This window comes from Natrix helvetica, assembly GCF_964273705.1.
Source record: "Natrix helvetica genome assembly, chromosome: 3".
In the NCBI taxonomy this organism is placed as follows: domain Eukaryota; kingdom Metazoa; phylum Chordata; class Lepidosauria; order Squamata; family Natricidae; genus Natrix; species Natrix helvetica.
The window spans coordinates 29,756,318-29,782,335 of NC_138549.1; the positions used below are offsets into that span (position 1 = coordinate 29,756,318).

The 26,018-nt window shown below is 39.9% G+C and overlaps 1 protein-coding gene across 1 annotated transcript in view; it reads right to left on the minus strand.

The window, feature by feature from the left end:
• Positions 1 to 12,551, minus strand: part of ANKRD10 (ankyrin repeat domain 10) — a 32,929-nt gene extending 20,378 nt beyond the window's left edge. The window contains exons 1-3 of the mRNA XM_081946415.1: positions 12,106 to 12,551; positions 4,958 to 5,110; positions 1,674 to 1,765 (exon numbers count right to left, since the gene is read on the minus strand). Of these exons, the coding sequence (XP_081802541.1) occupies positions 1,674 to 1,765; positions 4,958 to 5,110; positions 12,106 to 12,306 (446 nt within the window). The 5' untranslated portion in view covers positions 12,307 to 12,551. The remainder of the gene's footprint in view (positions 1 to 1,673; positions 1,766 to 4,957; positions 5,111 to 12,105) is intronic.
• Between the last annotated feature and the right edge of the window lie 13,467 nt (positions 12,552 to 26,018).

Here is a 26,018-nt window from a genome sequence, read left to right on the forward strand (position 1 = left end):
CTTTTAGGATATGTGTTTAGTTTTTGAAATATCCCCATTCCCATCCATCCTCTCTCCTTGCGGAATTACTGGTTTTGATAGTTGGTTCAGCAAGCAGAAGTTTAGCCATTGAAACCATTTAGCCATTTTAAGCATTTAAAGGCAGAATGTTTGTGTCGTGCAAAATAATTGGCAATCTGAAGGAGATAAGATTATATTGTACGCCTTTGTATGTGTGGATATGTGCACACATAAATTTTGCAGCAGGGTTAACAATGACCAGAGCACCTCTTGGTTAGCATAGCCAGTAAGAAACATGGCCAAAAAAGGAAAAATAGATTGTACTTCAATTTTGCTTAGATGTGTGATGTGAGTCAACCGTTTTTGATATTTAGATCACCAAATCTTAAAACTATGCAGATGGTTTGGAAGGGGTTAGTAGCAAAGCTATTGTTGATATTGTGGAAATTAATGAAACTGAAAATTACAATGATGTTATTGCAGGGATGTGACTATCCAGCTAAAGTTGTTTCTCTGACATTCTAAGACTTAGAAGTCTGAGTGATATCAGGATCTTCTTTTGATGGAAATTCCAGATTGGGTGATAAATCCATTTTCAGATACTGAGGAAGATGGGGTAGTACAGGAACAACTCATAGAGCTGCAAAATGACATTGAGCTGAAGCCAAAGTTTAAGAAATCGTACCAAGAGTTTTGATTATAGAAAGAAATTTCTGATAGCTATCCTGCACTATGGACAGTGGTTAAGAAGCTCCTTGTTGCATTTCCAACATCATATTTGGTGGAACGTGGCTTCAGTGTGGTCATCCAACTTCTCTCCAAACAAAGAAATTGACTCCAGATTACTGAACGTGGTGATTTAAGACTCCTGCTAAGTGACTTAAAACCAGACATTGGGAAACTGGTATCACTTCATCGACCCCATCCATCACATTAAGAATTTACTGAACAGTGAAGTAGTTACTAAATTTTACTGAGTTTACTAAGTTATTAGTTACTAAGGTTCTTGATAAATGACTCTCAGACTTTGAAAACCTGGTATCACTGGATCATGTTCAACAATTTTGTTGAATTAACATTAACTAAAACGGTTTTTAAAATGGATTTTGAATAAATGTGCAATTAATTGTTGCAGTTTTACTGTTTTTTTTAACTGTTACTATCTTCCTTCCGTCGTGCAAACCGCCCAGTCACATGACCCCCCCAGCCACACCCACAGAACCGGTAGTAAAAAAATTGAATTCCACCACTGGGTGGGGGGCACTGAGGATCAGTTTGTAGCACCAAGGGGGCGGGTGGACTGAAAATGTTTGGGAACCACTGATCTAGATGGTCTGTCTTTTTTACAGTTATATGCTATTAAAATTATTCATCTAAAATGCAATTAACTGTATTAACTAATATATTAAACATACAATTTTCCTATATGACAAGACAGTTATCACTTTACGCACACTTACATAGGAATTCTAATTACTTCAATGAGTAAATGTGCATTGCAAGAGCTAAAGGATGTGATAAATATGTAGCGCTTGCATAGTTCAACATGTCTTAACTGAAATAATTTCTATGTTGTCTATTGTTCTGGATTTCTTTGTTAATACCTGAATTCACTGTTCTATGTTAGTTAACTAGACATACAACTACTGAAAATATCCCCCAACCTTACTTACTCTGTTTGAGCTCCATTAGCCACAAGGGCATTTATGCATTCCATACTACCAGATCGGGCTGCTTTGTGAATAGGAGTTTCACCAACATAATCCTGTAGCAAAAACATAGCAAATTAATTTAAACGATGCATGACTTCAATGAACGATTCTTGGTCTAAAAATAATAGAAATGTCATCTGGTAATATCACCTAAAAAAGAGAAACATTCACAATTTACTTACTATGGTACAAAGTTGCATATAATTATCTGCTAGGTCAAGCAGAATTGAGATGAACTGCCAGATTTGCTAATATGTTCCATTAATTTATATTCTGCCTTGCTAATTAATTAACATTGAAGGCAGCTAAAAACTTAAAAGGCAAAAATAGAAAATAAAAGATAAAAGTAATGTTTAAATTATACATACTAAAACTATTAATATTTAAAGGTCTGATTAAAGGTAGTTTTTATATTAAAAATACTGGAAGCTTCCAGTTACTGTTCATAAATAGTCCTATGTTAAATTCTTCTGGATCAAGAAAATAGCTTTTGTAATTACCAACTTGTAACTGTTTCCTTTGAAAAGGAGACATGTCCCACTGACATGGAAACACTGATTATTTCCATTAATCATACAATCAGATAGAACCAATTGACTTGACTAACCAAGACACAACTCAACATTATCATTATTATCATTAACAAATAAGAGGTAGAAAAGTTCCCCAGAGTATTCTGACATACAAAGCACTTGTAGCATATGGGAACACAATTTAATAAATTCATATCTGAAACAACAGAGAGTAATCTATATGTCACAATGTGTTACATAGGATACAAGGTCTTTAGGCGAGTAGTGAGATGTGGTGGCAAACATAAAATCATAAACTCAATGTAGAAATAAAAACTTCTAGTACATGAAGTCTAGAATAACTCAACAGTACATCATTGTCCTAGCTAATGCAGAAAGTTAAGTTTGTTAAGAAGACAGATAAGACATGAAAAATCCTTATGCAATACCAACTATAACTTTCAAAATTGACTAATGGATATTGAATCAAAGCAACAAAATGAAAATCATTTAATCTGTCATAATTCCTCTTCTCTGCCTTCTACATCACAGCTACACAGCTGGAAGCAAAATCTCTGCAACACCTGCTAAATAGGTATGTTTATTCAGAATTGTTTTGGGTGACAGATGTTCTAACAGTAGGATCTTTAAGCACATTCATTGCCACATACATTACTGGTTAAGATAGCAATGTGAAAGGGAATAACAATTAGCCTATTTTCCTCTCCTGAAATCTCTTATCTTGCTATTTACAGATAGTCCTTGACTTACCATGGGCCAGAATGAATACTTTTATGTCATGTCATGTCACACACACAAAGTTATGTACCACATTTTGGATGCTTGGCAATTGCTTACCTTTATGACTGGATGCAGTATCCCTCGGTCAAATGACCACAACATGATTTTTTTAAAAACTGCTTTCAGGTAATAAAAAGTCCATTTGGAAGAATAGGTTTGCCCTTATGACCCTAGCATTAGCTTAATGATGACCATAAAAAATGTCATAAAACCAGATTCAGTTACATGGGTTTGTCAATTTACAACAGGAAATCTGGTCCCAACTGTAGTCATAGTCTACGACTAACTGGATCACTTGAAATATATTTCTCAAATCATTGCATCTCATAATACCTTTAAAAATTTGGATTTTGACCTGAAGCCTCATCATGATTTGCCAAGGCCATTCCATCTGTGTTCAACTGAAGTAACGTTAAAACTAAGAAGAACAGCTGCAAAACTCTAAAACCCTTTAAAAACTAGGCAGTTTAATTGGATTTGCATTTCATTATAATTTTAGCTAGATTTCAAAAACTTTATTGTAATTCAATAGCAGGTCTATCAAATAATTCTGTTAAACGGTCATAAATATGTAGCAATCTACATGGACCCAAGAACAGGGGATCATTCAGATACCCACAAGGAAGAGATGAATATTGTTACAGCTATGTTTCAACGTATCTAGGAGTCTATTCCCATGGATCATCATTCTTCCTTATCCAGCATCCCCATGTTTATTTTTTGTCTCTTCTTCCTGGATGACATTACCTAGAACAGATTTGTCAAACTCAATCCCGTCGTGGGCCACATCAGGAATTTGTTTGCCCTTGGGGAGCCCAGTGTGGTTGTGGTCTGTTCGTCACAGACGACTGGGTGGGCGTGGGTAGACCCAGGGCAGCAGGAGCCAGTCCCTCACTGACTCTGGGATAAACTCCACAGCTTATCGCAGGCCAGATCTGACCTGCAGGCCAGATCTGACCTGCAGGCCATGTGTTTGACACATCTGGCTTAGAACCTTCCAGCAGATGAAAAAATTATCAACAAATCACATAAAATACCATCTAATATAAGCTGTAATTCTAAGAAGTTTCAGGGCCTACTTTGGTTAAAATGCAGTGCATAAATACCATGATTACCTTCAGTGATACATCTGAGAACTCTGGATTTGAAAGGGAAGCATCTTTCTATGTAATGCAGCAGACTACTGTCTATTTCAGATGCATGAAATGATTTGATAAACACAGTAAAATTAAGAAAAGTCAGTTAAACAAATGTACTGACTTGACTTTTCTTAAAAGTCAATTCTGTAAGCAATAAAAGAATTAGTTAAACAAATGTACTGACTTAATTAAGTTTTTTATTGCTTACAAGTGCTCCAATATTTAAGATTTAATTTTATTCCGAACTAACTGTAATTTTTTTCCAATATATTCAGGGTTTTATGAAGACTTACATTAAACCGCCCCGAGTCCCTCCGGGGAGAGGGGGCGGTCTAGAAATCTAATTAATAATTTAAAAAAACCATATTAAAATAACAAAATATTTTTCTACAGAATGTAAAGAGAATGGTTGAAGATGACTGCATGTTCTGCATCTTCATTTGTAAACTGTGCTAAAAGAAGCTTCCACTCATATTTCATAGAATGCAAATACAATAATCCTTTTGTTCACTGACCTACATTATGATTAAATCAGCACAGATACTACATTCTAATTCAATATAGTTAGTAACTTCCATAAGACACAGTAACTCTAGATGTGCAGGTCTTGTTCCAAAACTGAGAACATGCAAAAGAGGGGCACAAAACGCAAATCTCCAGCATGCCTCAGAACCTGCAAACATACAATGACTGCATTAAAGGAACTATATCCAAAAGCAATAATAGAGCCTCTTGAATTAGCATTAGACCACAATTTTAAAATAGCATTTAGAATGTGAAAAAATGGTGATACCTGCTTGTTTATGTTGGCCCCTGATTGAATTAACCAGTTGAGACACTGAGGATGTCCTCCAAAAGCAGCAATATGGGCTGGCGTTTGCGCAAAACGTGTTGTACACGCATTTACACTTGCTCCAGTTCTCACTAACTGGATTAGACATTCCAGCTAAAATAGAAGGGGAAAAATGATGTTTCAACGTGTTAGTGACTTCATATCACATATCAGTACAAGCCGTTACATTCTACAACCAACACATGTACACAAAGCCTTTCTATATGATATTTGGATAAAACAAGTCTCTTTCTTTTTGTCCCTTTGAGTCAGGATTGACTGCTGGAAATAGTTTTCCACTGCTTCCTTCCTGGGGCAGATAGAGAACAACTAGCCCACATCACCCAGGTGATTTCTTGTCCAAGGGAAAATTAGAACTCAAATCTTCAATTTCTAACCTCATGCTATAATCACTATACCAAACTGGCATTTTACAACAGTAAGACTCTGGTTTTTACAGCTTCCCAGATGTTCTATAGTTTATAGATTTTATCTTACACAAAATAATGTGAGCATATTTGAGATAAAACTGGATTTTCCTGACACTTGTGACATACTGACCATTGTAATCAAAAGCATAATGCATGAATATGATTATCTACTGTGTCTTCGTAAAAGACACTGCATGAAAATCTTGATTGATCAAAGCTATGATAATCCTGGAGGTCATTATCTGTGGACATTTTGGTAATGTTCACTGTCATACGGAAGCTAATAAGACCCTAAATAAACTTCTTATTGTACATTACAAAGGAAGACCCTTTAAGCAGCTATATGTCAACACCAGAATACAATTCCCTCTTATACCCATTATTTCTTTTCTAGGTCTCTCCCACATCTTAAAAATTAACATATTTTGCACTTCTAAGACTTAACTGGAAAGAAACACCTGAAATCTAAAGCAACTGACATTTTCACTCTGGTAACCTCTAACATGGTTAGACAGGATTATAACACGCAAAGGAACAAGCTTGTGATTCAGGAATGCTCCTGGACTTGTAGCTCCCATCTGAAATGAAGTCCATGGCCTGAGGGACCTTGGCCCAGCTTCTGGCACAACAATTATGACCACCTGAATCAGGAGATTTTGGTGACCCATATTCTCATGAACATGCAACTGGAATAAACCCAACATGCTCTAACGAGCTTTTGAAAAGGCCACAGAAACTAACAATGAATGTAAAAGCTACTGGATGGCGGACTCCATATAGGAATCGGAAGAAAGCTGTTGGGAAAGGAGCTGTTCTTTGATGTAAAAGCAGGCAGACCAGCCCAGATTGTGGTAAGGAAATATTTTAAAAACAATTTAACTGTATTTATCTAAAAAATCAATCTGACAAATTTTCATCATGGTTTTTGATGTTGACTAGTATTAGATACCTGAGATGTGGTTCTTGCAGAATCACAGCCTGTACTATTACTGTAGAATAATATCTATTTTACAGTCACCACACTGTCTGTCAAACTTCTGAACCCATTTTAGATCTGATTATTATCTACAAAGATCTACCTGATGTGCCACTGAATTATGTGGGGGTGCAGTGGTTAGAATGCAGGACTGCAGGCTACTTCAGCTGACTGCTAGCTGCAGTTCAGCAGTTCAAATCTCACCGGCTCAAGGTGGACTCAGCCTTCCATCCTTCTGAGGAATGTGGTTCAGAGGATAGTCTTTGTGCTGTAAACCTCATATTGTGGAACATGCTACCTGGCTACCTATGCCTGGTTTTTAAAAAATCACCCAAGGCCTACCTTCCTTTTAACTAGGCCTTTGATGAATTTGAAAGACACTCAGACAGATGTTAATTATATTTATACAAGCAAAAAATCCTGTACATCATAATTTCCTAAAATAACTTTGCCCGAGATGCTAATTAATATAGATTCTATTAAGACAAAGATATGAACTGAATTCAACTTCAAGGCTGGAGAGATGAGTAATCCAAGATGCACTGTTAACATTGAGACTAATCTCTTTACCTACCGTAGTTTTCAGAGTATAAGACACACCTTTTTTCCTCAAAAAAGAGGCTGAAAATCTGGGTGCGTCGTATACATCGAATACAGCATTTTTGCCTTCTGAAGCCCCGACCCTTCACCAAAATGGAGGCTTTCAGAAAGCTCCTGGGGGCTGGGGAGGGCAGAAATGAGCAAAAAAAAAAAGGCCATTTCTGCCCCCCCCCCCAGCAGCATTCTATAAGCCTCCATAAGGCTATGCATGCAACTTTTTTGACAAAAAAACGGGCTGTTTTTTGCTCGTTTTTGCCCCCCCCCCCAAAGGCTATTCATGCCTCTCTTTTTTTGACAAAAAACGAGCTTGTTTTTGTGAAAAATGGGCCATTTTTGGGAGGTTTGCAGAGTGCGAAAACTTTTTCCTTATACTCAGAAAAATAAGGTAGTTATCAACATAATCTTTTTCTTTTTCTGTGCATCAGGAAAACTTGGAAACTACCTTCCATACCTGCTTGATCCAAAGAGATGAAACTTTGAACTGTGGGAAGCCCCCCACCCCAAAGAATGAAATATTTTGGAGAATATTTTAAAAGGGCAGATTATTAGAAATGGAAAAAAAACATGTTTTTTAGAGACATAAAACAGCCCTCGAGTTTATTAATAGCCCCTAGCAGATATTTTGTGCCCATTCAGAAAGATTGGCCCAGCTATCTACAAAACTAAAGAGCTTCAGCTTCAGAGTGATGGGATTAAGAACAGAACATAATAGGATTAACCCAAGACCATTTAGCAGAAGACACAGAGCTCACTACATTGCACAATCTCCTAGGACATTGCATCATCTCAGAGTAGTCCAAATGGTCAACCAAACGTAGACAAACACCTAGGATTTGCATTTCCTCTTTTGCCTATAGAGCCAACTATGACTCCTACATAATCCCTACATAACCCCATAGGAATCTGACAACAGCCAACAGAATACATGCACAAGGAACAGAAAGCTCAAGTGCAAAGCCCAAGAGAAAGTATAAAAACCCTTCTCTCAACTCCATTTTGTCAGCTGCCCAGAACCAATGTGGTTCTGCTTCCTCCTTAATCCATGCGGCCCCATGTTTCCAGTGTCTTTCTCCCAGCTTGAAACTGAACTAGATGGATATTTCTTTCCACAGAATTACACTCCTCAGTACCCAAGATGAAAATGTGGCTACTATCACTCATACAAATAGGGAAGGGGCAAAGCTATGGAAACCCAAGGTTACACCAGAGGTCCTTCAAGCTTATGTATGTAGGGCCTAAAAAGTTTCTAATTCTTGTTATAAGAAGTTACAAGGAATTAAATGAGAATTGAACTTTTCTTTTGAGTCACAAACAGAATTATCCATCCCATTTCCCCATTCAATCTTTCTAGAAAATGATTTTGTGCACTTAATATAAGGTGTTTAAAGATTAACCAATCTTGATTTAAATGTGTAGTTTTGCATCCAATTCTTGAATGTTTAAAATATAATTCTTTGAAAGCCTGCTTTTAATAAACTGATTTTGGGAAAAGAAATTTAGAATGGTGTCTTCTGTACTGTATAAGAAAATGTTTATTTCCTGCTCTTCACATTATCGGGTCTATTAAGCACATATCTCTGAAATAATACTCTTACCAATTAAAGCTGTTTAAAAGAAAGTTCAGGTCACAGTGGCTAAAAATACCGGATACGATATATCTTATATCCTGATACTGGGTGAGAACAAATCATCTAAGCCCTTTTTTATAACTCTCTTCGAGCATGATTGCTGAAAAAGGACAATGGAAAAACTTTGAGAGAATATAGGAAAAGGTAGGAATAAATGAAAATCACAGAATAAGCAGGCAAGCCTCATGTTAAAAAATGAGCAAACTGTTGTCATGATTTATTCAAGCCTATTTATTCAATATGCAGAAGTGATTAGACTAAAGAATTTATTTAAAATAAACAGACAATGTTGTTAAATCAATTAAGCATTGCATTCTAATGTTTGGTGAAATAGATGAGATTCTAAAAAATGTTACTGATCAAAGACTTCCTTAATTTTATCAAAGTTACTAATAATGCATCTTCAGATTATAGGTAGGAACAATAAGCTTAAAAATATATCATAGCAGAACTGTATTTGAACAAACCGGACAGTAAATAAAAAGAAATTATAGAGCTGCGTGCATTTATAAATCTATAATTTTTAAATATTTAATGAATTGTAAGTCAATTTAGAGCTTCTTTAGGTAATCACATTTTGAAATAAAATTGTCTTTGTTATGCATTTAGGATAAAGAACAAAATATAATTAAAATATAATGAACTATTAATAGATATGTAAAAGTTCATTAATGGTAACTCAAGGTAAACTTCACCCAATACCTGGTGCCCTACCAAGAGCAAACATTGAGACATGCAGGGATGAAGAATAAGTGCTTCTGGAACATTCTCAACCTCCTTCAGCACTGGCTTTTCCAACTCACGTATAGGTTAAAAAAAGTATCTGGCAAAGAGCAAATGAATATTTTATTCTTTGGTGCAAATAAAAAGAAATATGGGTTGGCTATAGTTCTGAATGTACATAAAAATTCAATACATCTGATTCCAGGAAAGGAAGCTAAAGTTCAATGTTGAACTTCTAGCAACTGCCTGTGGAAAAATCCCTGCAGTATTTTTCTGGCAAGATTTTCAGAAATGGTTTCCTCTTGGCTTCTTCCTAGGGCTGGGAGAGAATAAATGGCTCTAAATCACCCAGCTGGCTTTGTGCCTAAAATGGGAGATCTTAGTGACTCCCCATTTCCAGACCTGCTCTCTTACGCATAACTCAACAGTATCACCAGGAGAAGTTGCTTTACAGGTAGTCCTCGACTTAGGATCACAATAGAGCCCAAATTTCTGTTGTTAAGTGAGTTTTGACCCATTTTACAACCTTTCTTGCCACAGCTGTTTAGTAACAAGGCTGTTAATAAATCTGGCTTCCACATTGACTTTGCTTGTCAGAAGGTCACAAAAGGATGTAACCCCGGGGACGCTGCCACCATCATAAATATGAACCAATTGTCAAATTTTGATCATGTGTCCATGGGAATGTTGCAACTGTCATATGAAAAAAAAAGTCGTAAGTCATTTTTTTCAGTGCCATTGTAACTTTGAATGATCACTAAATGAACTGCTTTAAATCAAGGACTACCTGTATATCTCCCTCATCCAGCTGCATTAGCCCTTATGTAAAACACTCAGAAGACTACCAAACCAACAATTCATGTAAAAGATCCTTGAGTTACTCTGCAGGAGTAAACATTGTATCTCATGAGGGAACCTCTGAAAATGAAAGTGAAAGCTACAATATGAAGGGCGGAGTGCCTAGTCCCACTCTCAAAGCACTTCTTATCTTTTATGACCTGTTTACATTGCATATCTTTGAGACAGTCAGCAAAGGTTGGGAACAGGAAATACTGTTGAACACAAAAGTCAGTCACCAAGTAGCAAAGGGTCACATTAATAGTTTGGAGATGGTGAGATCGGAAAAGATGATAGGCTTCATCCTACATATAAGGGGGTGTTCTTGAAGAGAGTTTGGGAATACCCCTGTCTCCATTGTGCTTATTTTTATCTTTTACTTTTTTAATGTTTTACTGATTTTATTATAATGTTTTGATCTTGTAAGCTGCCCAGAATTGTTGAGAGCAAGTTTAATCCATTACTAGACAATCTGCAGAGCTGGGTCATTTCAAAGGTATTTCCTTGCCAGATTCCTCAATGTCTTCAACAATGACAGAGATAATGCAATGCCTTCACACTGGAAAAGTTGGGGTGCATCTGCTTTGAAAATAATTAAATGTTAAACTGCATAGCACGGTCAACCATGAGCACAAGAAATGGTTTATGACATTTTGTATGTACCAAATTAGTTTTGTATGTCATGAAATGTTCTATGAAATTTGCCAAATTTTAATTCTATGCGAGTCATGGATCCAAGATTTTGAATTCTAAATTAGCCAATTTGAGGTACCGTGATTCAAAAATTGTTGCCCTGTGGTGTACTGTTTTCACCCAGGTTATTGGAATCAGAATTTAGTGGGATATGTTCCCCATATCTCAATATATAGCAAACGGGGATGTCATTTTTCAGCCATCCTGGTCACAAGACTGGGAAAAGGAGTCAATTTGAAGACTAGGAACCACAGATGATCTTGTCCTGATATTAAGTGGTGACACCATCTACTTTAGAATTTTCACTGATTTACATTTGTCAGTCAAGGAGCTTCCACAACCAAATGTATACCGCAAACTGTATGTATCTTTTGAGACATAACAGCAGAAACAACTTTTACAAACACTGGGCATACTGTACAGGTAATCATAACTACCAAAGACAATCACTGTCTGGAGAGGAAAATCTGAAGAGTTGAAAGGCATAACACTGGTAACAAGCAGACCATGTGGGAATGCGCCCTACGGGAGAGTATCAAATGAGGCAACCCATATGGGCAATATTTATATTTGTATGTTGCTCTCTTCAAAATATAAAAAAGTTAAGAAAAAGGACAGGACCTGGGTGCTGTTTAACGTCTTAAGCGTAAAGAAACCGTCAGAAAAAAAATATCACAAATTCATAGGTACGGTGATCAATTCTTCATTCCGCCTTGAATTCCGCCTCGTTCGTTTCTGCGACGTTCCTCCCAAAATAACCCTCTCGTGAAAAGGGAGCCTCCCTGTGATCTTTATTCTTAACTCTCCCAATACAGGTATATTAAGGGGGGAAAGATGAGGGCATTTGCAACACGCGCCCAGCAGCGCCAAACGTTCCCCTTCCCCACTGGATCTGGTCTCTTGCTCCGAGAGTGCACTTTTGCACCTGGGTAAGGAGATGCTTTTATTTCCTCCGGCCGTTGGTAGTTGCCGACCCAAATTGCAAGCAGCGAAGATGCGTGCATAGTATGGCGGCTCTACTCGCCCGTTTCTCCATCGACCACACCGGGGCGGGCAAGGCGGGAGAAACCCTTTAAGATGGCGGCGGCGGCGGCGACAGCAGCGCGCTGCCGCCCCCGCTGCTATCGCCAAGCCTCGGAAGAAACCGCAGGCTCCCTTTTGCCCCCGAACCATCCTGCGCCCCGGATTGCTTGGGAACGCGACCCGGGAGGGCTCTCTCACCTTTCCGAAATGCGCGGCCCAGTGGATGGGCGTCCACCCGTAGAAGGAGTCCTCGGCTGCTAGGCTTTCCCGGGGCGCGCTCTGGAGCAGGGCGCACAAGGCGGGCAGGTCTCCGTCGCGGCAGGCGCGGTGCAACGGAAAGCGGAGAGCGAGCAGCTCCTCGCTGGAGAAACCCGCGTCCGGGCTGGATCCCAGCGACATGGCGATCTCAGGCAACGCGCAGGGGAAGAATCAAGGCACGGCTGGCAGCTGGGGCTTTCAGGCTGTGGAAGAAACCACCCTCGGCAGCGGAGCTAAGGAAACCCTCACCCCTTCCACACCGCCCCTGCAGCCGAACACAAAGAAACCGAGGCGGGCTTGCAGGAACCCCGCCCCGGCGAGAGGCGGGATCTGCACTGGCCCTGAATTCCGAGCGCGACTCGGTGGGAGGAAGCGGGGGTGGCATTCAGGCTATAACGACAGCTGCGCCCGATCCCTAATTCCGGCTTTAAAACAACCTCCTCACTCTCATAAGACAAGCATGAATCATAATCACCTTCGAAACTGGGACTGCAACCTGGTTAAAGGAAAGTGACTGGAAATTCGAGCGCCTTCTTTCTTTTTAGGTGGGGCTTCCCCATCTGGGCTGCAAAATATAGCAGATCAGCAGAGGTTGGTCTGGCTGCTGTTTAAGGGTCTTCCTAATCGTTGCACCTCGGATCCTGTCGATGTACTTCAGTAAATTGATGGTTGGATATATTATTATTGCCTCAATAGCTGGGCCAGAAAGATTGCCTGTGCAATCTGGTATTTTTTTTCTTGGAAGGAAAACTCAAGTTCTTGTTTTGTTTGAAATAATCAAATCAAAGTTACATTAACTGGAATTTTCCATGACACCGTGAGATGTAATTCACTGTAGTAAATAGATTTGCCTAAATGGCTGCAAGGCTTTTGCTGCAAAAGACTGTCAGGGTCACTCTTTGGAAATTATCCTTAGAAGTAATTTGCATAGCTGGATTTTATACATCCCAAGATATGGAACAATTTATTTTGTTTTAACTAAGCCATAGACAAATTGTAACTTGGCTTAGCTTTCATGCATACAGCTATTATGGTTTGCAAATCATTGTTCATAACCTATGTTGTGTACATCTAGATGTACACTTCAATTGTATTTAGAATGGGCATGTGGCCATTTTTATGAGTAAAGCTAATAGTTTTAAGGTTTAAAGACTATGGTCTGTTATCAGATGGTTAAGACTATGGATGCTTTCTTTAGAGCAGTGGGTCTCCCCAACCATAAGATTATTTTATGTTTTCCGTATTTTTTCAAAAATGTGTTTTCCAATGGTCTTAGGCGACCCCTGTGAAAGGGTTGTTCGACCCCAAAAGGGGTCCCGACCCACAGGTTGAGAACCACTGCTTTAGAGTATTCCAGTACTTGCTAAAAGTAGTGGGATTTGTTTCTGAGTCAATGTGGAAAAGGGGAGCTAAGTGTCCAGCATGCAACCCATTATGTTGCTCATTTGCCCCACCTACATATACACTCATGACAACATCATTTTAAATGAGCTAGAAGTAAGTCATGCTATTAAATGATTAAGTATTATGGAAAGTTATCACCCAGCCCTCTCCCAGAAAAATGAAATATCCTAGGAAATATTGAAATGGCAGAATATTATATTTCCCTGGATGTGAAAAGGAAGAAACATGTTTTAAAGAGAGAATGGCTCCCTGCAGCTTCTTGTCCCCACCCATTTTGTCAATGGGCCATTAAGATGGCCAAGCCAGTCCCTTTACATAATAAAACGTTCTCCCCTCCAGCTCCAGGGGGATGGGATTAAGGCATGATAATATTGGCCCTTTACCCAACTCAACACATGGCATCTGAGAACTCAACCAAACCTGGATTCAAAACCCAGCCTAGAGAGTTGCCCCTGCATGACTCCATGGGAGTCTGACAACCAATCAGAATACAAGATCAAGATCAAAGGCCAGAGGGCATAAAACCAGGGACTCAGCATCTCAGCCTTCCTTCTCTTTTCTCCACCAACATTGAAGCATGTGATCACCTTTTCTGTTCAGGACTGAAGCCATGTGGTCCTGTCCACCATTAAACCATCTTTTCAAGCAGCCTCCATGTCTCCAGTGTCTTTTTCTCCACTTGGAGCCGAACCCAGAAGGACATTTCTTTCATCAAGAGATGGGACTCCAAGCTAGCCTAACCAATGGATATGGCCCAGGTAAGCCTCCTTGTATGGCCCAGGTCCTTACAATGCTTTTTCTGTGGGGGAGGGGACTTTGTTCTCATGTCTTTCAGCCCTGGAAGATTGTACTCTGCGAGGTGAATAGAGATTTTTTTTCCTTTTGAGGGGAGGAGGAGAGTGTTGCCTTGTGTGTGCATGTATGAGACAAAGGAAATTCATACTAGAGGTTTGTCTTTGACCTGAGTAAAAACCCTCTGCACATCTATCTGGCCAACCTACTCTATTGATCCTAAGGTAGAAACCTGGCCTCCAGAAGGCAGTTTTGATTTAGATTTTGTCAACAAATTTGCTGATTTTTTGGCCACCATCAGACAAACTGAAGAGGAGCTCTACCTGAGTTTCTTCCCAGAGTGACTCAGGAGTCCACAGGGATAGGTTAAAAAGCTGTTGCGGCAATAATAGAAAAGTAGAGCTCAAGAGCCACACCCAGATGCAAACGATGTGTTAGTGAAAGTCTCCATACATCTTGGCCTTTAAAACTATGTCAGCGATTGCTGGGAGATCTAAGAGTTTGGATCTTTAAAAATTCAGCCAGCGCCTGCTGGGAGATCCAACCTAGAATCCTCGCCGAATGCAAACAATGTGTGAACAAACATCTCTACACATTGTCCCTATATATCTTGATCTTTAAAAATATGTCAGTGCTTGCTGGGAGATCAAGATGGAAGAGTTTGGATCTTTAAAAATTAGCCAGCGTCTGCTGGCAGGTCCAAATTAGAAAGAGGACACGGAACACCCCAGGGCAGAGACAGGTATTAACAATCTAATGCTTAAGGAGATAGAACAAGGGGCGTAACTTCGAGCAAAAGTAAGATATTTAGCAGGTAATAAAAAGGTAAAGCCTGTCTGAATGGGAAGACCTAGGTAATTGGACTTGATTAATTTGATGTAATGTCTGTTAAAATTCTTAGGTGTGCATCTATACTAATAACATGTAGAATTGAATGGCATTGAATTGATTATGATATGTTTGACCAGCTGGCAAAATAAGTAAGCTTCTCAGCTTGGACTTGAAGCTATGGGGAACGGGAGAGTAGTTAGGATTTAAACTGCTCTCTGAGTTTTCCCACTGCTTGGAGAATGAGCCACATGTTCCCCAAGGAAATAAATTTGAAGATTTAAAGGGATAGAACCTCCCCCCGCCCGCCTGAAAGTGTTGTTCCATGGTATTTGTGCGTGTGTGTGTGTGTGTGTAATGATTTCCTGACCTGGAGGGAAGTTGAGATCCCTTAATAATAGAAAATGGAGCTCATTGGCTTATGTACAGCTCCCTGAAATAATTGTAATAAATGGTTTGCATGAAGAAAGAATGAAATGGGATTTTGTATGTGAAATTAATTTTCACAAGCAGTCTGATTGCAGTGCAAATGTGAGTATGTTGATAGTAAAAGTTGGTGTGAATGTACTTTGATTCCCTGATTCCTACACCTCCTCATCTAATTCAGCTGCTGAAGGAGCCGGCAGCCAACAGGCTACAACAGCCCTCTTGAGCTGCATTTTTGGAGGGTTGCAGGAGGCCATTGCGGCTGAAAACAGCTTGGAGGGCCTCGTGCATCCCTCCTGACCTCCTTTTTCACTGGCAGAGGCACTGCGGGCCAATCCTTCGCTGTTTCTAGGGCAGTCCCATGAGCCAGATCTGGCCCGCGGGCCTTGAGTTTGACACCCTTGCCCTAAATGAATAATGTAAAATAATTTTAATATAAATTAAATAATTTGTGTAATTTTGAGGAAAAATCTCAAAGCATCCGTATTCAGTAGTACTATATTAAGTAACATTTGTACGATACAGATGAAGATAAATCTATTAGGAAGAATAATAAGGTACCGTATTTTTCGCCTTATAAGATGCACTTTTTTACTCCAAAAAAGAGGGTAAAAATCTGAGTGCGTCTTGTAAGCCGAATGTAGCCACTGGGTCATCTGAAAATGGGGCAGGCAAAGAGGGGGCTGCAGAGATCGTGATGGCTGGAAAGGAGAGAGGTTTCGCTTTCAGAGCTCCCGCTCGGCTGGGCTCCCAAGAGGGCTTAGGCGGTGGTGGCGGTGGCAGCGGCTCCTCACATTGCTGGGGCGCTGCTTTAAGCTGCCCTCCTCCTGCAAACGAAAGGTGCCTCAAGGCTTTGGCTCCTGAGATCGGTGCGCTGCCATCCAAAATGCTGGTACCACGATCGCTGTAGCGCCCGCTTTACCTGCTGCTTCTCGGGCGGTTCCAGGCGGCAGAGATCGTAGTAATAGCATTTTGGATGGCAGCGCACCGATCTCAGGAGCCAAAGCCTTTGAATCAAGTTTGATTGTGTCCCATCTAGCGTTCTCCACCCCCAACCCCAAATCTCTCCGGATCTGCTTATTGCTATTGCTGCTATTGCGCCCAGCTACTGTATCTCTTTGCTGCATGACAGATCCGGGCGGATTGGGGGTGGGTGGGTGGAGAACGCTAGATTGGGAAGTTAAAAACCTAGAACCAAGTTTGATTGTGTCCCATTCTAGGTTTTTAACTTGTTCCGAGTGGAGGGGGACGTGCGAGAAGTGAGAAGTGAAGCCGCCAAAGCTCCCACCAAAGCTCCCGCCCATGGCAGTGGCGGCGGCGCGTCCCCCTCCACTCGGAGCATCTGAGCTGGGCACCGCGTTACCCTGCTGGCCCCTCCTCCTCCGCTGTGCTTTTGAGAAGCCATGAGGCTTTTTTCCCCCCTGCTGCCCTCCGCCGCCTTCCTACTGGCTCCCGCGGCTCATGGCTCCTCAAAAGCACAGCAGAGGAGGAGGGGGCAGGGGTAACGGGGCTCAGCTCAGATGCTCCGAACAGAGGGGGAGGCGCCGCCGCCGCTGCCACGGGCGGGATCCAGTAGGAAGGCGGAGGAGGGCAGCAGGGGGAAAAAAGCCTCATGGGGGACGCACCACCGCCGCTGCCATGGGCGGGGGCACCAGCGGGAGCTTTGGCGGCTTCACTCCAAGTGTGGTGGTGCTGTTGGAGGAGGAAGAGGAGGCAGCTGTTATTCTGGTGGTGGCAAGGGCTCGTCGTCGGCATCTTCAGCAGCAGCCCTGCCCCCTGTGAAAAAAACCGAAGATGGAGCAGATCCACGCAGATGACATCGCCGCAACATGACTGGAGGAGGAATTCTGGGAGTTGAAGTCCACAAGTCTTCAAGCTGTCAGGTTTAAAGACCCTGGTTTTTTTTTAAGGGTTAAGGGTGCAAGGGTCTTGCAACTTGACAGCTTTAAGACTTGCATGTTTCAATGCCAGAGTTCCTGAGCCAACATGACTGGAGGAGGAACTCTGGGAGTTGAAGTCCACAAGTCTTAAAGCTGTCAAGTTTGAAGACCCCTTGGGGGTTTTTTTCCTAAAGGGTTAGGGATGCAAGGATCTTGTAACTTGACAGCTTTAAGACTTGCATGTTTCAATGCCAGCGTTCCTGAGCCAATATGACTGGAGGAGGAACTCTGGGAGGTGAAGTCCACAAGTCTTCAAGCTGTCAGGTTTGAAGACCCTGGGTTGTTTTTTTTCTAAAGGGTTAAGGGTGCAAGGGTCTTGTAACTTGACAGCTTTAAGACTTGCATGCTTCAATGCCAGAGTTCCTGAGCCAACATGACTGGAGGAGGAATTCTGGGAGTTGAAGTCCACAAGTCTTAAAGCTGTCAAGTTTGAAGACCCCTTGGGGTTTTTTTTCCTAAAGGGTTAGGGATGCAAGGATCTTGTAACTTGACAGCTTTAAGACTTGCATGCTTCAATGCCAGAGTTCCTGACCCAACATTTTGGTTACTAAGCAGGAGCGTTGTTAAGTGATACTATATAACACTTTTAATTAAGCGGGTACCTTGAATAAACATAACTTTGAGTTTCAAATAATACTGATTTTGTTGTTGTCTTAGGTGACACCTGTGAAAAAAATTCAGGTGCTGCTCAGGCATAAAAATGTGCCGCTCAAATACCATACTTTTCTGCTCACACTGAAAAAAAATTAGAGGGAACATTGCCTGGGTCATCTAAAAATGGGGGACATAAAATTGTTCTTAAACTGCTGTTAACTTTATACAGTTGATATAAAATATTTTACTACAGTATTTGGTTCAGAATCTTTTTTTTCTAGATTTTCCTCCTTTAAAATTGGGTGCGTCTTATATTCCGGAGCGTCTTATAGGGCAAAAAATACGGTAATACTTCGCACTTCTTTATCTCTTTAACATATTTCTGTGGAAAGAATGGAAAAATGGATAGAATTAGAAGGATTTCAAATAGTAAACATCAGTATTTTCTAATTCCATTCACAGGATATTTTCTGAATAAGCAAAAAGTTTCCACATGAAAAACCTGATTCTATAGCACTTAGAACATAAGTAGATTTGCAAACAAATATTTGAGACTATCTTTTTAAAAATCTGGGTTTGTGAATTGCTGGTTTTTACTTTTATGCCCAGTATATGCTGGGAATGTTTTAAATTACAATGGAAATTATGAAAAATTTCTTTCCGGGAATAAGTTGCCAAATTTCAAACTTTAAGATTTCAAAGAAGCTTTTTTTTTAAAAAAAAATATGTTGCCATAATCCATTAGAAGAGCATCTTTCTCTTTCTTCAACAGAAGAATGCTGCTAGAACATATTGAAATCATTTTTCTTTCTGCGTAAAATACATGTGGAAATAATTCTGTCTTTCTAATAGTAATTACCACCATTTATTTGACTTCCTTCAAATATTTCCAGAATACGGTAGGCGGAGTAAAAGTGGAACATAGAGGAGACTGCTTGTAGGTTCATCGCTTTGCCTTATTTCTGTAAAGTTTGAGACTTTAGGATGAGAGTTTTTAACACACAATAGCCAGAATTAAAATAGCTAGTTTAAGTACATCCCCAAGTAAGAGTTTTCTCCCTCATTGAACACCAGAGGCTAGTTTATTCACCATAAATTGTATGTTGAAGTTTTAAATACACTCTGGTCTGCAACTTTGTAGGCTCCTATTTGAGAAACAGAATTCCAAACGGGTCTAAGATGTGGGTTTAGCTGATGTGAATCAATATTTTTAGATTTAAGTAGGCAGTCTCTATTTACAACGTTTGTGATAATCTGGGGGCCCAAAATTCTCCAACCTTTTAAAATGATGAAAGAGTGAAGGATGATATTTTTGCAGCTCATTCTGGTACTTTGAATGTGACTCGTGCATACTGTAACCATCCACAAGTCTTTAAGTCTGCCTTTTCTTGGGTAAAAGCCAACGTTCTTAGGGATTTCACCAGCTGGATCTTTCCATCAAGACACTCCAAATAGAACTGGAGAAGCTACTGTTCCTGTATAATAGAAAAGTGTCAAATGTCTGATAGTCTTAATGCTGAGATTATCCTAAGGCAGGCAGACCTGTAATTTTCCATTCAAATTTGTAGAAAGTACCTGAGGTCAAATCTTTTAGCCTTTAACATAAAATGTTTGTCCTGTGAAAGTGAAAAGAAAGTTTTTTTTATACAGTATGAGAGAATCCTGCAATGATCTCTAGGTTCTGATTTTACAGGGTTCATTTTTGGAATATATGAAAAGAGAACGGTCCATATGAATGGCTTTGCCATGAAGTAACCACAACAAATTCCTACAGTAACACAAGATAATTGTAAGATCCCAGTTTGCCATAAAGGAAAATCTGAACCTTGAGTTTTTATAATCAAAGTTTGAAATAGGGGCAATTCAGAGTTTGTCCCAATGGCAGCTAAGTTATGCTTTATGCAATAAGAAAATTTTATATATTTCTAGTGCAACTGTCATAAAATGTAAGGTAACTATATATCCTTAAAATAGATGGGCGCTTACTATGGACACCTGCGAAGACACTGAGGACTTCAAGTTTAATGCACATCCATTAAAATTTGGAAATGTACAGGTAACAACCACATTGAGCACAAAATTTCTGTTGTGAAGCAAGACAATTGTTAAGTGAGTTTTGCCCCATTTTACGACCTTTTTGCCATAGTTGCTAAGTGAATTACTGCAGTTGTTAAGTTAGTAACATGGTTGTTAAGTGAAATCTGGCTTTCCTATTAACTTTGCTTGTCAGAGAATCACAAATTGTGATCATGTGATCCTGGGACATTGCAACCATCATAAATATATGTCAGTTGCAAAGCATTTGAATTTTTATGACCCAACAATGGAGATACTACAACAGTTATAAGTGTGAAAATGGTCATAAATCAGTTGTTTTCAGTGCTGTTGTAACTTTGAATGATCACAAAATGAATGGTTGTAAGTCAAGGACTACCTGTATTCTGTTTCACAGTGTGTAGCATTGTAAATAAAAACACTGTTTGTGGAATTGTTTTAAAGAATAAAATCTATCTAAAAATATGTCTAATCCCTGGAAATAAATTAGCTTTGCATAGTCCAAATTTGCATCCTGATTATACAGAGACAAATAATATAAAACCACAATATCAGTAATGTAAATCCACAATATCAATCGTAACATTCCTGCCACCATCACTTTTTAAATGCTGGCAAATTAGAAAATTCATATAACAAAGATGGCAGAACTCATATAGCTCCTCCTCCTGAAAAAGAGGAAACGAGCAAGGAATCTTAATTATGATTCAGAAATGCAAGAATCAGGAGATGAAGGGCAAGCACAAAGGTAGTCAGTATCTTAAAAGAAACATTTCCACCATGACTATTACATGTAGCTATTATACATGTTGAAAGAGAATCCTGGCTGTCAATTTTAACCATTTCAGCGAACTGGAAATAGATTAGGATGACCCCGACTCTATTGGCTTTGGTAAGGCCTTGGAGTCTTGGTTATGTGCCAGGCCTGAAATCCTGAGTGTGTTAAGGGCCTATTTTTCTAGCCATATCTCTACTGTTTCTTCCCAACTGCTGTATTTATTTTTTGTATTTGGTTTGCATTTTATGATTGTTTGCTGCCCAGAGTCATTTGACTGAGATGAGTAGCCATAGAAACTGAATGAATAAACAAATAACTTAAGGAGTTATCTTGAAGGTTTTTTTTAAAGTTTGTTTATGACTGCTCTGGGAAAAATAAAGAAATACTAAGGGATTTTTGCATTACATTAATAGGAGGTCGGTGGTGCTTGTTATAGAGATGGGAAATTCCATTGACTATTACGTTTACAGAATAGGTATTGTTCCTCGGCCCCTGATCTATTGTCACAATTCTAGATATATTCTTCAACACTAATATATATTGCCTTGCCAGTATTGGCTTCTAAGACCCCCACATTGAGAAGACCCACTAAGGGTTTAGTGTTTTAGAAGTACTCCTACTTCCAAAATAAAGAATTGATTGGGAAGCTGGATTTCTGGTATCAACAAGCAACTTTGGATCCATTTCCGTCTTCTATGAAGATTGGAAAGGTGATTTGTATCTTTATTAAGAGATATCCTCAAGCAAAGAAAAGGACCAAAACAGGGCAATTGGGGAGTCAGATCAAATGGATCCTAACTCTAACAACAATGATGAGTACCATCTATCAGACTCGATCACTTTTGACACTGATCTTAAAGCCAGAGTCTTACCCAGTTAACACATGGATTTCTTTCGTCACCATGCCAAATCAGCAGAGAAATTGAACTGTGGTACAGTGAGATCTGCTTAGGATAGAATTGATCCTTATTAACATTCTGTATTTTGATCACTTTTGAGTATAGGCTGGCACAGGAACAACTCTTGATAACACTGCAGCCTTTTATATCTTACGATTTTAGTTTAAATTTTACTGTAAAATATGATACAACTAACTTCTCTTTTGTCTGATGCTTTCTTAGAAATGTTAATACAACCTTGACATTGATGACAGACATTAGTTTGTCATTTGATAACTAGGAAGAACTATATTCCCTTTGAGTTCGATATTTACCTTTGCAAGTTGAATTTATGACCCTTAAACCAGAGGTGGAATGCTACAAGTTCAGCTGGTTCATCCAAACTGGTAGTAAAAAATACTACTGTTCGCCCGAACCGGTAGTAAAAAAAATGCTTAACAAAGTAAAAAAAAACAGTTTCAACTATCAGCTGTGCTGCGTGATGGTAGGAACTTTTTAAAAAACTTTTTTTTTAACATTTGGGGGCCGTTTTTGCTCCCAGGAGGCTTCCCTGAGGCCTGCTAGCCAAAAAACAGGGTGGGGGGGTCCATTTTTGCTCCCGGGAGGCTTCTATGAGGCCAGCTAGCCCAAAACGGGGTGGGAAGGGGTGCTGTGAAAAAAAGAAAGAAAGAAAAAGAAAGAAGAAGGGAGGGATGGGAGTAAAAGGGGAGGGAAGGGAGAAAGAAAGAAGGAGGGCGGAAGAAGGAAGGAAGGAAGGTAGACGGAGGGAGGGAAAAAGGAGAGGAAGGAAGGACCACAAACCTGGCACTTTTATGCAGCTTCAGAGGATACCTTGAAAGAGCACAGCAATCCACGGTTGGAAGGATCTAGAGGTCATCTAGTCCAACCCCCTGCTCCAGCAGGACATTGTTAAAGTGAGTTTCTGTCTTTTGACCCCTCCAGTCACATGACTACATAGCCACACCCACCCAGTCACGTGATCCCCACTAACCCACAGCCACAGTACCGGTAGGAAAAAAAATTAGATTTCACCACTGCCTTAAGCTGCTGGTTAACTGACTCTGACCTGATGGTGTAAGACACTGAGAGATAGTCCTTGTGCATCCTGTGGTTAGAAAATCAGTGCTGAATAATTGCCCCGTATAGTCCACAAACTTTGAAATGCACAATCTAGCAGTCTAGCGTTAAGACTGTTTTTTTTTTTTTTTTGAATCTGTACCAACATTTTCTGTGGAAGAACTCTGATTCTCCTCTCCCAGAGGACAGGAGGGCAGTAGCCAGTATGTTCATTCCTAAGGCATTCTGTTTCAGGAACTAACAAGTCATTACAGATAAACATCTCCATTATTATATCAGAATTGCTCTTCAACAAGTTTAATGATGCTATTTCCATCTTGCCCAGATCACTTGAGTTTGTGCAAGATCTCTAATTGACGGCGAAAGCTGCTTAGAAAAAACAGTTCCTGTTGTATGAGTGTGAATCAGCTCTGTCTCAGTTCTGCTCTTGGACAACAAACTTGAAAGATTTGTAATTTTCCAGAAATATCCAGCAGCATTCTAGTCAGTTCACTAAGCAATTGGCTCCAAATTCAGCATAAGGTCATTTTAATACTTTCAAATTCTGTTCTGTTTTTTTTTTTGGGGGGGGGGAGGGGGAAACCTTAAGGAACAAGGACAGATGTTGCTTTTCACTTTGGAATATCTGCCAGTTTTCTTGTTTTGTGTGCATCTTGTGGTTAATATTTCAGCTTGGGAGGCAATTTAACAGAACTGTGAATACTTACTACCGTCCATTTCGAGTTTGTTACATTCCATGCTACATTTGTGGGATGCTGTTATTCTCAGTATTATTACCCTTGCTGGATGAGCTAAGGAATTTATTGCAGAAAGGAGCCATAGAGCCTGTAATCAATCACTGTTTTCTAATCTTAGTACAGATTAAAGGGAGTCATGTTTATAATATTTGTAGTGTGAAACTCAAATTGTTGCCCACTCCAGAATCCTTTTTTTCCTACAGAACACTGATTTTTAAAAAAAGTTTCTGTAGATCCCAAGGACTCTTGTTTCATTTCTCCATTAGTCCCCCAGCATAGATAGTTCCTCTAAATTGTCCAGGGATAATGTCATTTTAGCTTGTTAGAAATTCCTAACTATATCTAGATAACTATTTTCTAGTGCCTTAGTTCTGATGAGAATTGCTCTGTAGCATATTTATTTATGAGAGCTGAATGACCCTTTTCTGCATGAATTATGACTTTGTTTTGGCTGTCTTAAGCATGCTAATTATGACTATATAGCATGAATTATGACTTTGTTTTGGCTGTCTTAAGCATGCTAATTATGACTATATAACAGGGGTGAAATCAACTTACCTTTGTTACCGGTCCCCAAATGTGAGCGCGTGCAGAACTTCAAAAATGGGATGGGCGGGGGGGCGGGGAGGCGGAGCCTCCGCCACCACTTCTACCAGTTCACCCGAACCGGATAGAACCAGTCGAATTTCACCCCTACTATATAATTAATTTACAATTTGTGTAATCTGCTACGATACTTTGATGCTTCTCTACTAATAAAATGTCACATTTCAGATAAAAAGTTAATGTTTGTAACATTGAGGCACAAATGTTTCTTTTTTGTTGTTTAGGATTCAGGGCACTCTAATGTTCTGTATATATTGGAAAGACAGTGATTCATACAGAAATTACGTATGTGATAATGAAACATATTTTGTATAGTGCAGGAAATCAGTGATGCTTTAAATGATCATTCTTGTTATATCTAGAAAAATATGCTATTGAGATGAAAAAATATTTTCTTTTACAGGAATGGTGAGCCAGTCAATCGTCATATATTCACTATGACAGTGATTCTCAACCTTTTCTTCACCACAGACCCCCTTTAAATACCTTTCGTGGCCACTGACCCCCAAGACTTAACTCAAGATTTAAATCATATCATTTCTTCAAACCTTTATGTAATGACATTGCAGCAGGGGTGGGTTCCTAAACCATCAGTATCGATTCGCTGAGCGCATGCTTTGCTGGCCGTATGTTGTTTGCGTATTTGACTAAAAATTGCTCTGCGCATGTGCAGAACCATGCTGGCAACAGCAGAAGACACCGGAGAACCGGGTCAGGGTGTATGTGTCAGGCCTGGGTCACTGCGACCCAGGCCTGAATTCTACTACCGGTTCGGCTGAAGCGGGCCAAACTGGCAGCAACCCACCTCTGCATTGCAGCCCCTTGGGGGTCCATAGTCCACAGGTTAAGAATCACTGCTCTGTGATATTCTATTCCATTTCTCTCCAGTCCTATCACTGACAACATTCTGGGGTTATTAAGCCTACTCAGTCTTAGATGGATTGTGTTAGATTCGGGCAAGGAGAGGACAGACTCCAGACGATCGTGACAACAGCTCTTTATTAGTCAAGTAGATCCGATCCAGCTGAATACGGGGTCGTGCAGCTCCCCTTTTATGGGGAGCTGGCAGACCTCCCGACCAATCAGAGTAACCCTTTGTTCCCGCCTAAACGGCGGACCTGAGTAGAGACTACAGCAGTTTATGCAAATATCTAACAGATTGTTTCTGGGTCATAAGGGTGTTCTTACTCAAATCTTCTGGAGTTTATTACTACTTTTATTCCATAATCATAAAATTCCTTGAGTATCCTAGGAAATTCTTGTTTCCCATTCCCTGTTTGGGTGCAATGAATCTGTCTATCTGTTTGATATAGCCATCCATTTACCCAAGGAACTCTGGGCTACAAACAGAAATAAATATAGACCGGCAAGACAGATCCATTAAAAAGAAACCTGGTCACGGCCCCCAAAATTGAAATTATCAGCTCATAAAACAGATTACATCAACATGGAGCTCTATTAAAATCCTGGCTCCAGTACCTAGGTAAAGAGCCAGGTTTTCAGAAGGGAGGCTTCCACAAGACGGGCACCATGACAGAAAATATATTCTTCCTGGGTCTAACGAGGTGACACTGCTTCACTGATGGAACTCTGCCAGATCTAGTGGGATGGACCAAAACCATTGCAGGTAGGTGATCTTGCAAGTCTCTCATGTCATGTAGGACTTTACAGATGACAACTAGCATCTTGAACTGCACTCAGAAACCCACTGGAAGCC